Genomic DNA, 13,777 nt, shown 5'->3' with positions numbered 1-13,777 from the left:
AAACTGCTTTACATGATTAATTTAATGACAGTACCGGATACAAAGTGGCCTCAGCTGCAGCCAAAAGGAAAGCAGACATTGTTTTGATATTGTCATAATGAGGCTTAATAACGAGGGACAGATAGGAAGCGACACCGTGGCAGGGCGTGTCGGGAACTGGTATCGTCTCCATTCAGCTCCAGTGATTCATTGAGTCTGGAGAGAGGAGAGTCTGGACCAACTGGAAAGTGTTGTACCCGTCAGGAACAAACGGAGCAAGTTGACATTTCTGAATATGTCAAGAGTCGGGAGGTCGTTGCACTTCTCTGCAGCGTGTGATCTGTGTCGGTCCAGAGGTCGGCAGCGTCTCCAGAGATCTGCACAAACTAAAAGAGCTGTCGGAGTGAAGAAGCCTCGACAGTTGATTTGATGTGCAGTACTGGAGAGGAGGACAGATGTTTTGTATTATTGTTATTACAAGCTTAAAAAAAAAAACATGTCTGTCTTGGCACTGGATTCCAGTGTCACTGGTTTGCCACAGCACCCGGTGTCACACCCCTTATTGTGCTTTTCCCCCTCTGGCTGTGGTGCACGAGAAGCAACCACAGCGCCAAACTAGTGCAGACAAGGAAAAACACTGCACCTCAGGGAAATGTCCACTGTGCCATCACGAAGATGAGCTTTGCATAATGCGTTTGTATGAAAATGATCCATGATGTTGCTTCAAACATCAGAGATTATCAGATGGTTTTGTCTGTTAGCGGTTTGTGCGGTGGTCGGGGGCTGATCTTTGTCTTTGTCGTCTTCTCCGTCCCCGTCTGCAGAGTCCAGGAGCAGCACGAGCTGTCCAGAGAGCAGTGGGAGGAGAGGATCCAGGTGTGGCACGAGGAGCACCGCGGGATGCTGAAGTGAGTGGGAAATGTTTTTGATATAAAGTCGCAAATAAAATGCAAATAACAAAAAAACAAAAACTAAACAACAGCGGCTCATTTCCTGTATCTCCGTTGTCCATCCTCGCAGGGAGGACGCCATGCTGGAGTACCTGAAGATCGCCCAGGACCTGGAGATGTACGGAGTCAACTACTTTGAGATCAAGAACAAGAAGGGGACAGAGCTGCTGCTGGGAGTGGACGCCCTGGGACTCAACATCTACGAGAAGGAGGACAAGTAAGCATTGTGTTAGGACAGACCCTCGGAGCAAGCAGCCGTGTTGTTGGTTGGTGTCTGTGTTCTTGTGTCTCGCTGCAGCCCTGTGACACACACACACACACACACACACACACACAGAGAGCTAAACAGGCTGGGCCAGGTCCACGTCTGCACTTAATCACTCATCCTGTTTCTCAGCAAGACAGTATGACAGGAGTGACAATCAAGGCCAGATGGATACAGTCTTTAGGAGGAGCTGTAACATTCACACTCAGCAGTTTACTTAACTCACTCATGTCTCGTTATTATGAAGAAAAAAAAACTGCAGCATCTCAGCAAATCAGTTTTTGGGCACAATTTTGTCAGAAAATATGTTTTTTGCTTGATGTGACAACACAACCACCTGCAGCACACACTAATATCACACATTTATACTGCAGATAAAACCGAAAATCTGTGCTGTCCTTTTGCAGACCTTCATTTTCCTCTTAATCCATTGCTCGTTCCAGCCTCAAGAAACAAGCAGCGCAGGGGCGAGGTCCATCTCTGTAGTTAATCACTACCCACTTCTCCTTTCTCCTCCTGCACACAGTGTGGCAGAAAAAAAAGAAAAGAAATATCCCTGTTTTGTATTTGTTTGTTTAGGTGATTTCTGTCCCTTTTGAAGCAATGTGGTCAAAGGGAAACCTACGTTTTTTTTAGAGACTTGGCAGGATGTCAGCACTGCAGCCAGTCTGGCCTGTGATTGCCACTTTGTTTCTAGGACAAGACAGTTTGGGGAGGTAATCACCAACTATTTGGGTGAAAAAGAGGTCTGAGAGCTCCTGTGGTGGGTGGCCTCCAGTCTGCGGGGTTCACTGAAGTGAAACACACTGTGTCGAAGGGGGGGGGGACTCTTCATCCCCAGGTGACTCGCCTTTCAGTCACTGACCCCGAGCTGGAAATCCCTCCAGCCGTCCTCCTCCTCTGGCTCGGTCGTGTTGTTTGTTCGCTGCCAGATTGTCGCTCTTTCCGTATTAAAAGCACGGCTGCACTGTGTGTGTGTGTGTGTCAGCTTTCATGCCAGCGTCTATTGAAAAGCAGTTTGGTCTACTTTGTCCGCCTTTTCAGTGGAAGGAGTTGAATGCAGCTCGTCGGTGGCAGGGTAATGACAGCGTTTAAGCAGCCGGCTGCCCCATGAGGCGTCTAATTGAACCTTTAACTGGAGCTTCCTCCTCTCATATGAGCACAGGAGGTTCCTGTCAAGTCTAAATGATTTAATTACTCGTAACTGCTATTGTGTGAAAGTTCATCTGCCGTCTCATTCGTCCCAGATTGTGACTTTACTGCAGTATGAAACCTCCCAACAAGTGGGGAACACATTGTGGAGGAACATACAAAGCTCTTGTGTTGTGTGTGTGTGTGTGTGTGTGAGTCTGTCTCTTTATGTGCTCCCTGGGATCAGCAAAAAAAAGAAATGCCTCTCCTCCACGGTGCCCTCTGCTGTAGCCATGACTACGCCGACTGGTTTTTCAAGCTGTGCGGCACTTAAGAATGTGAGGCTAACCTACAACACTGTCTCTCCAATGAGGGCAGCCGGCCCACAATGCAGCAGTGCAGTCAAGGCTTCGCCAAGGCGCAGTGTCTGGTGCCGGTTTAACTCCTTGTTGCTCCGACCACAGCACTGCTCTTTTTCTTTTCTTTTCTTTTTTTTTTTTTTCCAAAGGACAGAGTTTCTAGAGGTTTCCCTGAGCCCAGAGTTTCAGCTCTTAGCAACTGAAGTCAAACACACACAGCATTTCATTTCCAGAGTCACTTATTCAAAATTACAAATCGCAAATTACGACAAATTAAATGATTGAAATGAATCGTACAAAGGTAGTAATTAGTATTGTGTATCTGAAGTTGTTTTTTTAACGCACTCATTTAGAGCAGAAACAAATAGCTGCAAAGGTTTTTCATAGATTGACAGGAGAAAAAAAACAATTAATCATGGAAATAATTAAAGTAATCATTAGTTGCAGGCCCAGAGTCATTTTTATAGTAAACATATTAAAACAAAAAAGCTGGTTTCTGCTTCTCAGTGTGAGGATTTACTACTTTTACCTGTTTTGTATAATTATAATCAGACTATTTCTGGTTTTGTTAATAGGACAAAAGAAATAATTTGAAAATATCTCCTTGTTTTTTTTGTTGTAATCAGACTGTTTTCATTATGTTTGACATTTTGTGGAACAAACAAACAAATCAAGAAAATAATCAGCAGATGCACCAGTAATGGCAAATCAAAATATAATTCAACAAAACATAGAAACAAGTAATTGCAGTTCACAGTTTTACTCTGCATCGGTACCCAGACATTTCTACAACCAAGTGCTAATATATCCCACAATACTTTATTCATCAATACTTTATGCAGAAAAAACCAGAGGCTTTGTAATGAAATCCAGCTGCACCAGCTGTGGTCTGACCGACAGACATGAATCTATCGATCTGCAGCTCAATAAATCTCAAGACTCTCTGACAGAGACATGTTCAATTGTTGTGATAACTTCCACATTGTTTAGTCAATTCCACGAGCGTGTGTCAGGCTCGGGAACGGAGTCAAATTCCAGTCGGGCAGCGGCCGGTTTCACAGCAGAGTTTCGCTGCGAGGTCGTGCTGGATGGCTGCTTTTCTAGATTACAACACTATCGGCTTGTCAGTGTTTACAGTACTACTTTGTATTGTGTTGAATGAGACTGGCATCCGTTCAGTGCGTCTGGCACAATGGAACGGTGAGCCACGCCCGCAGATTCATCCCTCGCACTTCAACAGTGGATATACAGAAATCCATGTTCGCAGTCACAGCCTTCAGACTCGTATGACGTATGTATTTGGCATTTTGCTTGAAAAATGACCAAACCAATCAATCAGTAAATGCAACGTTGCTTAAAAAACATTTAAACTTCTAAATAAAAGCCTGCAAACTGCATTTAAATAGAATAAAAATACAAACGTTCAATAAGATTTGTTAAACTAAGAATAAAAATGTCTTGAATCAGGATTAAGATATCTGTTTCCTCCTTGTCTTAGCTAGTGAACCTTTTAAAACCTGCAGTATTTGATGATTGGAGGGAGAGGCAGTCAGCTAAGTGCTGCTAAACCATTTCAAGTCTTATAAACTAGTGATAAAAATTTAAAATCAATTCCAAGCGAAACAGGAAGCCAGTGCAAACACGCTGAGATGGGTGTGAACTCCTCTCTGGTGCTTCGGTTCAAGCTGGAGTCTGCTCACTGATTGTTTTGGGTTGGGTTGCTAGTGTTGCAATTGTCCTTTTTTTTTTTTCAATGATCCACCTCTTTCAATAATCTTCTAATAACACCTTCAGCATGCTTTCCCTCAGACTGAGTGTGTTTTTGCAGCCATGTATCACAGGATAACGCTCGTGTTTGTGTTGTCGCTTCCTCAGATTGACCCCAAAGATCGGCTTCCCCTGGAGTGAGATCAGAAACATTTCCTTCAACGATAAGAAGTTCATTATCAAGCCCATTGACAAAAAATCTCCGGTGAGTCAACAACACCAACACCCTCCGCCTCCCTTTTTTTCCACGACAGATTTAGAAGTTCCTGTTCGTCTTTAGGTGGAATTCAGCTCTTTATTTCAGCTCAGCTTCCCTTCTCCTGGCAGCAGCAGCATCTCCGTATCATGTATCAAGACCCATTAGACACATCCTCAGTCTGACCCAGCATACACATTATCCAGGGCCAGTTTCCAGGTAGTGCTATTAAGTGCTGGACTCCAAACACACACACACATACACACACACACAGAGAGGAGTATAAGTGGTGTATCTGGGTCCCTCAGGCTGCAGTATAAGTGGAGCAGACTGAGTACAAGTGTTTTCTATCAGTAATCTGTATTTAAGGTTTCCCTGCACCTGTTGCAGTCTTTGTCCTTTATCAGCAGAGCACAATCGACAGAAAGGGAGCAACAGCAGCAGCAGCAGCAGCAGCAGGAGGTTTATTTGGCCCCTGTGTTCACTTGTCACCCTCATTGTTTGTTTGTCTCTTCTCCAAATGTCAGGACTTTGTGTTTTACGCTCCGAGACTGCGCATCAACAAGCGCATCCTGCAGCTGTGCATGGGCAACCACGAGCTGTACATGCGCCGCCGCAAGCCCGACACCATCGAGGTGCAGCAGATGAAGGTCCAGGCCCGGGAGGAGAAGCATCAGAAGCAGATGGAGAGGTATGCAGAGAAACACTGTCAACACTGTCACAAAATAACAGACAACAACGATCTAAATCTAGTTTTTTAAGGGATGTTTTGAGACACTTCGCTATTTGACTTCGCGGTTTGACTTCTACTGGGTGATAATTCATTTAATTGTTCACTGAATTTCAGCTGCATTCATGCTCAGTCTGATTATTTAATGTCTGGTTTTACATAATTCAATTTTCAAAACAATAATATACCAATATTTACAAAATACAGTATATTAACACTGTGAATTAGATTTTATTTATGTGGTCCAGCAATATTTTTTGACTTTACATCTCTGAATATGTTCACTTTTTGCACCAACAAGAGTTTTACAGCTGCAACTAACAGTTATGTGCAAGTGTTTTCTTGATGAATTGATCGATTGTTTTAAGGCCATAAAACGTAAAAGTGAAAGTACCAGTCATTGGGTAATAATGCAGCATTCCTCTTCGACTGTGGGAAATGCACTTCCTGAACTGCCTGAACTGAAAGTGAATGGATGTTGACCCTGGTCTGGGCTACAGCTGTCGGCCCACTGTCTGTCCCATACAGCTGTTCAAACACAGTGATGTAACAGCGCCCAGACGACACAGTAAACACCAGAGGGAGAGCCGTTAGATCACCAGGCCCCGACACACACAGTTACACAGTTGGGGTTCACACACAGTAGCTCTGACCGGTCAGTGTGTGCGTGTGTGTGTTTGACCAGACGGTTTCCGGTGAAGCTGAAATTGAAATCTAATGAAACTGTCAGGGAGAAATCAGCTTGTTGCTGCAGCCTGAAAGAGAAGTACAATAAGTTAAAACTATTTTAATAATAACAATATTGTGGTATGAAGAAGACAACTGAATGTGCTGCACGTGACAAAACACAAAACAAAATTAAGAAATAAAAAGAAACTGAAAAGAAAATACAACTTAAATTCACTGAAATAGAAGATGAGCTGATGATTTTATAAAACTGGATAAACAGGTGAATAAAAGCTGGAGTGCAAAAAAATTGTTTATTTATTTTATTTTTAATTCTCAGATTTAAGGATAAAAGATGAATGTTATTACATCTTGGAGACGTCATTAGTGCTCTCATATTAACGATATCTGACTATTAATCAACCTAATTATCAATAATGAACAATAGCTGCAGCCATGAACTGAGTCACAGTTCAGTCTTTCCCTGTTGGCGATGACCGGACTCTCGTCTCACAGCTGCAGCTCCCGCAGCTGTTGTCATGCCACCGTTTATGGGATGTTGTAAAGTGGAGGTTAATCACAGGTAACTGTCACCCAACGCTTGTGAACGTGCAGCAATTTGACGTCGCTCAGCTGCAAATCACGTGAGATGAACGACATTTGACCGAAAGAGTTCAGTAATCTGCACGTGACCGGGACAGATGCAGAGTGAGTGAGTGAGTTGTGTGTGTGTGTGTGTATGGGTGTGTGTGTGTGTGTGTTGCACCGGCCGTCGCCAGGTCAGCGGTGACTATGCATCAGCCGTGTCAGCGCCCTTTGTGTCGACTCACCACCGGCTGCTGTGTGTTATCTGCAGGGCCCAGCTGGAGAACGAGAAGAAGAAGAGGGAGGCCATCGAGAAGGAGAAGGAGCAGATAGAGCGGGAGAAGCAGGATCTGATGATGAGGCTCTACCAGTTTGAGGAGAAGACCAAGAAGGCAGAGAAAGGTGAGGAGGGGGAGGGGGGAAGGAGGAAGGGAGGGAGGGAGGGAGGGAGGAGGCGTGGCTGTCATCCATCATTCAGCCTGAGAACAGAAAAGTGTGTGTGTAATGTGCACATAATTACAGCATGTGTGATTTATGCAGGCAGATGAAAGAGAGGCTGACAGGTCACATATGCAGGTTTTGATCCTGTTGATGATGATGAAACAGTCACTTCAGTGGTTATATAATCTGTTTACATGAAGCCTGGTCAACAATATATATTTATTAGTTTCCTGTTTCTATTTTTGTCCAAACAAACAAAAAAAAAAACCACGTGTGAGCGGCCTGATGCTTCACTTCCAGTTCCACCAGTTTGTGGTGGTAAAAATCTTGTCTACAGGCATTTGAGCAGAAAGATGCACTGATCGGCCTCAGGAAGTAGGTCACTAAGTGTTGACAAAATTACAGTGTTACTAAAAATTTGAGGCATTAAGATTATGAAGGGCTTTTGTTTTATTATAAAAGTGATTTGTAGGGATTATTAGTGTAGTGAATTGCTTTAAATACCAGTTGATTATAGGTATAGAAAAAACCAGGAGGTTCACGTTGTCAGAGTTTGATGTCCAGGGTGTGTTGGTTTGTAGTTCCCCGAAACTTTATCTTATCAAACGCTGTCTGGCCATTGTATCTCTGTTTTCAGTACAAGCACAACAGTAATTGGTCTAAACGCAGCTGTTAGCACACAACAACAAAATACTGTAGATAATATCTACCACTGTCGCAGCTCTGATGTTGTGGAGCAGCTTTGATATTGGTCAAATGTCACAAATTATCAAAAATAATACCACTCTGGATATGTGTAATAGTAATAAAAGAAATACAATACAACTATAATAAAAGATGAACTGAATACACATGAATCAGTGGTAATACAAAATGACAATACAAAAACAAACACACAAGTTGTATTGTGAGGAAATGTGATGTCATTTATTAAGTTAATCATGTAAACAAATACAGGCACTGTTTATAAGGACTTAATAAAAAATAAACAGAACTGAGTATAGGCAATAAGTAGAAGAATAGCAACAATTAGAATATGTCCAATGTAATCAATAGAACTGTGATTCAGTTCAGAAAATTAATTGACTTATTTTAAGTGATTAATACATTTTGAAGATGTCACCTATCATGATGGACGTTTTTCACTGTTTTCTGTCTAATCGTAGGTGAAACAATGAAACAGTTGATCACGATAATTATTGGCTCAATCACAAATCATCATCAACAGTTGCGACCTCTCTGACCAGTCCGTTTTATCGTCTGTCTCACGTGTCTCCGTGTGTTGTGCAGACCTGCAGGAGCAGCTGCAGAGAGCCATGATGCTGGACCAGGAGAGGAGGAGAGCCGAGGAGGAGGCGGCCCGTCTGGAGGCCGAGCGCCAGGCCGCCCTGCTGGCTAAAGAGGAGCTGGCCCGCCACGCCGAGGACCAGAAGAAGAGTCAGGAGCAGCTGGTCAGTCCTTTGTTTATTTTATTTTATTTTATTTTTTTAAGAGTTAACGGCCCCAGATGTGTCAACACCAGGTTTTCAGTCCACATGTAGCTGTTAGGTCGTCAGCTCTGCAGCAGCATCGTGTGTTCAGCAGCGCTCCGCTACTGCAGCTCCACACAAAACCACTTTGTAGCGTCTAGCTGGACCACACCCCACTTACTTCAGCCTTACCGCCCCCTCACCCCTGGCTGCTCGGCTGTGGACCACCCACGTGTGTGTGTGTGTGTGTGTGTGTGTGTGTGTTTCCACTTTAACAGTCCTGACAGAAAGGCTGTGTTTCCTATACGACTGCAGCACCGACGGACACTCGCTGTAACTGTGCGCTTAAACCTTACTAAGAAGATTGTGCAGTGGATTAACTTCCACTGACTGTGATGGGAAAAGACGGGAGGAAGTCGTCACCAACTTTTTAAAGCACGGACAACTCATTAACAATGTCCTTGTGTTTGCACTGAGTGGCCAGCTCACACCCTCTGTATTTAACACTGCACCTGCTTCAGTGAATGAGAGAGGGAAAGAAAGGCTGTCGATGTCATTGTGGTGCTCAAGAGAAAGCAGGCTCCTCAAAAACATTCAATTCAACATTCACATGTTCTATAGTCACATTATTGCACATTTTACTAATAGGAACAAAAGTCCAGAAAGCTTTTAGAAGCTAAAGTCACTGTACTACCAAACTTAAGATCATTTAACCACCAGAAGACTGTGCCACAACTTAACTGGAAACCACAGTGAATGTTTATCTCAGTGCCTTTAAACCCACAAGTAACACAACACAAACAGTTTACTAACTTCTTTAGTGTGATTATTTGGCAGAAATTAGCATTTTAACATTTTATTTATGATGACGATGTTTTAGGTTGTTTCATACACAGATGTCAGGTAGAGGTTACAATAATATAAGAAAAACTATTTTTACAACACCTCTGTAGGAGCTTGTTTGTGGAAACTGTCTTTGTACAGAAGCCTGTAGGGGACCAGATTCATATGACAATGTGCACTTAAAAATGAAAATGAGTAATTCCTCAACAGCATTATAGTTTATTCACTTTTTTTTTTTTAGTAAAAATGAAAGTTAAAGCAATGATTTTCACTTTCTGTTACAGCATCACATTAGTCTAGCCTGCTGCACTGTGGACCGTTCAAATTTGAATATTAAAATGCATTATCGACAATTTCACTCAGTGTTACGTAACTTGGCTTCACATCCGTCATAAACACATCAGGAGAGGAGACAGGTGTCTAGTGGCTCTCAGTGTTTACACGCAAGTGGATGAAGAATGGAGCAAAATATGAACTGAACTGTTTGTTGCTTAAATCAATGGGACTTTATAATAAGTACACCCTATTAAGCATAAGTTAAGCTTTAAATACTCAATTCATCATTTATAACACATGAATACTCATTAGTATGTAGTTTATAAACACAGTTAAAAAAATGTTTTACACATCATTGATAAACACTAACTGTATTTCTATACCTTGCACAAGATATGTGATTATTATTTCTTGACTGTGCTTCAATTATTTGTTAGATCAAGGTGAGATCATGTTATAAGCCTTTCGGGTTTCAGACCTCACCTGCACATTTCTTTTTCGTATCTTTCTTACTAGTAACAGAGAATTTCTAATATTGTCAATAGACTGGCTCTGCTAGTAAGAGAGATAAGTAAATGTTTTGTTTTATTTTTTATGTGCAAATAAATAAAGTCTAAAAAAAAAAAAAAAAAAATTATAAACATACTAATCAGTATTCATGCGTTATAAACGAAGAATTCAAATTTTATTAATGCTTAATAGTGTGTACTTATTATAAAGTGTTACTGACATTTGACACTGCAAACCTGCCATTCATGTGACATAAACAACAATTAAAAATCTAAATATTCAGAGTGTGTGTTTGTTGTGTGCGTCTAAGCTCTTTAATAATCGTGTCCTGGTGTGTGTCTGTTTCAGGCTGCGGAGCTGGCAGAGCACACGGCCAAGATCACCCTGCTGGAGGAGGCCCGGAGACGCAAGGAGGAGGAGGCCGACTCATGGCAGCTCAGGGTGAGAGGCAGCAGATAAACACACATAAACACTGTAACCAGGCCTGGATTTAGGTCAGTTTAGCCACTTTCTCTGACCTGATCACTGTCCACGCAGCAGGAAGCACAGCGGTGAGTTCAGGTTAACACACACAAACTAGAGTAAACTGACTTAACCCGTGTGTGTGTGTGTGTGTGTGTGTGTTGCTCATCCAGGCCAGGGAGGCCCAGGACGACCTGGTCAAGACCAAAGAGGAGCTGCACATGGTGATGACGGCGCCCCCGCCACCTCCCCCTCCCCCCATGTACGACCACATGGACGACAACAGCGACAGCGAGGAGAACGCCAGCGAGGAGAACGCCAGCGAGCACAGCGCCGACCTGCAGAACGAGGGCATCAACGACCACCGCAACGAGGAGGACCGCCTGACCGAGGCCGAGAAGAACGAGCGCGTCCAGAAGCAGCTGAAGGTGAGCTCGCTGGATCCCACACATCCCATAGTTTTATTGAAGCATTAAGGCCCGACTGGTGTAACGGACTCATCTGAGTCTGGGTTTGATTTAGAAATGACATCAGCTAGAGGAAAATATTGCTTCTGTCATGTTCAGTTTTGGTTCTGTCTCATTTATGCAGTTTTGCCCCACACAACACAGTAGTGTAAGTCTAATAATTCATTGTAGGCTTCATGGCATTGTATGGCATCATAGCCCTCCACTGCAAACACTCAAACTCTTACCAAGAATATTTGTCTTATTTCTTGTCAAAATGTCTAATTTCTACTCAAAACTTATCTCTTTCCACTTAAAATAAGACACATCACCTAAAAAAAAGAAGACTGTCTTTAGATAATTTTCACTTGTTTCAAACATATTTTCACTTGAAATAAGTAGACAAATCTGCCAGTGAAAGCAAGTTTTTTGTAATAAGAAAGGAAAAACTTGCTCCACTATCAGATTTCTCTACTTATTCCAAGTGCAAATATGCTTGAAAGAAGTAAAAAGTGTCTAAAAACAAGCTTTTTTTTTTCTTGTGATGAGTCTTATTTTAAGTATAATGACATTGTTTTGACTAGAAATAATACAAATGTTCTTGGTAAGAGTTTGAGTTTTTGCAGTTATTTACATTTTACTGCAGTGCTGCACTGAGGCCATTTAGAATATTATTATTATTATAATAATGTTAAATGTTAAACTGTAAAATGTTGAGCCTCCAGTTCATATTTGTCACAAGTGTTTGAACCTTATTGGAGCCATCATTACAAAAAAGGGTATTGATAAACATGATTGTCGAATTAATCGGTTATTCGATTTGAATATGAATATTGGCATCAGCACCAAAAAACTCACAAAACCTCAGTTCATTACTCAATTTAATGTAAACTACACCGTGTAAGTGAATGAGTGAACAAGAACACGAGACGTGACAGTGTCTTAATGCTGGAGGTGTAGAAGCAGCAGTGTGATGGTGTTGTTTGTCCTCTCGTCTCATGCTCTTCCTCCTCCTCCTCCTCCTCCTCTGCCCTCAGGCCCTGACCTCGGAGCTGGCTCAGGCGCGTGATGAATCCAAGAACACCCAGAACGACCTCCTTCACTCTGAGAACGTCCGGGCCGGCCGAGACAAATACAAAACCCTGCGACAGATCCGACAGGGCAACACCAAGCAGAGGATCGACGAGTTCGAGGCCTTATAAGCAGCCGTCGGCCTCCGGGCCTCTCGGGGCAACGTACCCTTTCTGAATGGTCACTACATCTCGCTCCTTGGCTGACATAACACAAAAACACACACAGACACTCACCCAACACACACACATACACACAAGTTGCAGACTTAACTGGAGCAGTATAAGCACGGCAGAAGCATCACTTATACGGGGATGAACTCCTGTTACGGGTTCGTCTGGCAGGATGCAGGGCTTTGCAAATCCTCTGAAGAAAACTTAGTGCCAAACCCCTCCCCCCTCCCTCCTTCTCTTCTTTAGTGTCTCAGATCTTATTTGTGTATTTGATTGTGTAATCTGATCAGTTCAGACCAAATCATGATTGTTTTTAACCAGAGGTGTGATGAAGTAGTGGGAATAGCCAAATTTTATCATCATTATTATATTATTATTATTATTATTATTATTATTACTATTCCATGATGTGCACATAGAGTACATGTAATCAAAGCCTGGCTTCTTTTCGATGTCATTTGTTGTGTAGGAAGAAAAGGACACTTTGTCGTTATGGCGACCACTCAGAAAGGGGAAAACAGTATAAGCAGAAAAAATGTATGTTTGTCTTTGTTTTCCATTATATTTGAACACTTCCATTTATGTTTAATACTGCTATACAGTAGTTACAATCATGCCTAGTTAGATATTTATACTGTATATGGGACATTAAAAAGGGTATTTCATCTTGGTTTGTATATTTTTGCTATTTTGCTATCTACTAATGATAAAGAAAACATAATATGTTTCAAAGGTTTTATATATTGACCAAAATAATAGCAGTCTTGTGTTCCATATGTTTTCCTTTAGATCACTAAATTAAAGAGATTTAATTGTAAATTATTTTTATTTTTTACTGTAGGAAATATCCAGCTGCATGCCATTCAATCAGTTAAGGAGATTGCTATCTATCTAGGTACTTTTGGTTTGTTGTTTTTTTTTTGTTTGTTTTGTTTTTTTGCCGTGCAGTTCACAGCATGCTGAGGAATGTCTTTATCTTCAGAGCACTGACCGGGACACTTAGGTTTAATATATTTTATTTCCGTCTGTCGTCATGTCGCTGTTGAGCGAGAGATGAGATGAGCGCGTGTTGTGCGCTTTTACCCTCCCAAGTGGCCTTTCTCTCTGGCTGTGCCTCTGCAGGGTGCAGGCCCAGACGGTCGGTCTTTACTTCATAGCCAAGGTGCACAGTCACAAAATGTATGGATGTAACTCTCTGATTTAGTGTTGGACCTCCACTGAGGTGAAATGAGGGTTGAGGTGAACGTTACAAAGCGTTTTCATTTTTGCAGCGAGGTCACAAAGGACTGACTCAGACAGTTTAACAGCAGCATCTCACTCTCCTCTCTCTGGACATGGACTAGAGAAGCATCTACTTACACTGTAATGGAAACACACAGCTCTGCTGGCCTTTGTACATGAACAGGATTTTATAATGAGGTGTTCATCATATTGGCAATAAAAAAATATATGATTTCA

General features: G+C 42.2%; 1 protein-coding gene across 2 annotated transcripts in view; it reads left to right on the top strand.

The window, feature by feature from the left end:
• The window catches only part of ezrb (ezrin b), a 32,330-nt gene extending 18,553 nt beyond the window's left edge, over positions 1–13,777 (top strand). The window contains exons 1-10 of one of the 2 annotated variants that reach the window (XM_084001108.1): positions 273–676; positions 804–887; positions 1,000–1,146; positions 4,560–4,656; positions 5,175–5,338; positions 6,900–7,030; positions 8,360–8,520; positions 10,516–10,608; positions 10,803–11,057; positions 12,113–13,777. In XM_084001108.1, the coding sequence (XP_083857234.1) occupies positions 435–676; positions 804–887; positions 1,000–1,146; positions 4,560–4,656; positions 5,175–5,338; positions 6,900–7,030; positions 8,360–8,520; positions 10,516–10,608; positions 10,803–11,057; positions 12,113–12,277 (1,539 nt within the window). In that variant the 5' untranslated portion in view covers positions 273–434 and the 3' untranslated portion in view covers positions 12,278–13,777. Of the gene's footprint in view, positions 1–272; positions 677–803; positions 888–999; positions 1,147–4,559; positions 4,657–5,174; positions 5,339–6,899; positions 7,031–8,359; positions 8,521–10,515; positions 10,609–10,802; positions 11,058–12,112 lie in introns of those variants that run through there. The other variant, XM_084001107.1, reaches the window with a different exon arrangement.

Source organism: Trachurus trachurus, assembly GCF_905171665.1.
Source record: "Trachurus trachurus genome assembly, chromosome: 24".
Classification (NCBI taxonomy): domain Eukaryota; kingdom Metazoa; phylum Chordata; class Actinopteri; order Carangiformes; family Carangidae; genus Trachurus; species Trachurus trachurus.
Note: the sequence above shows the minus strand (reverse complement) of the source record. Positions and strands in the feature narration are given on the sequence as shown.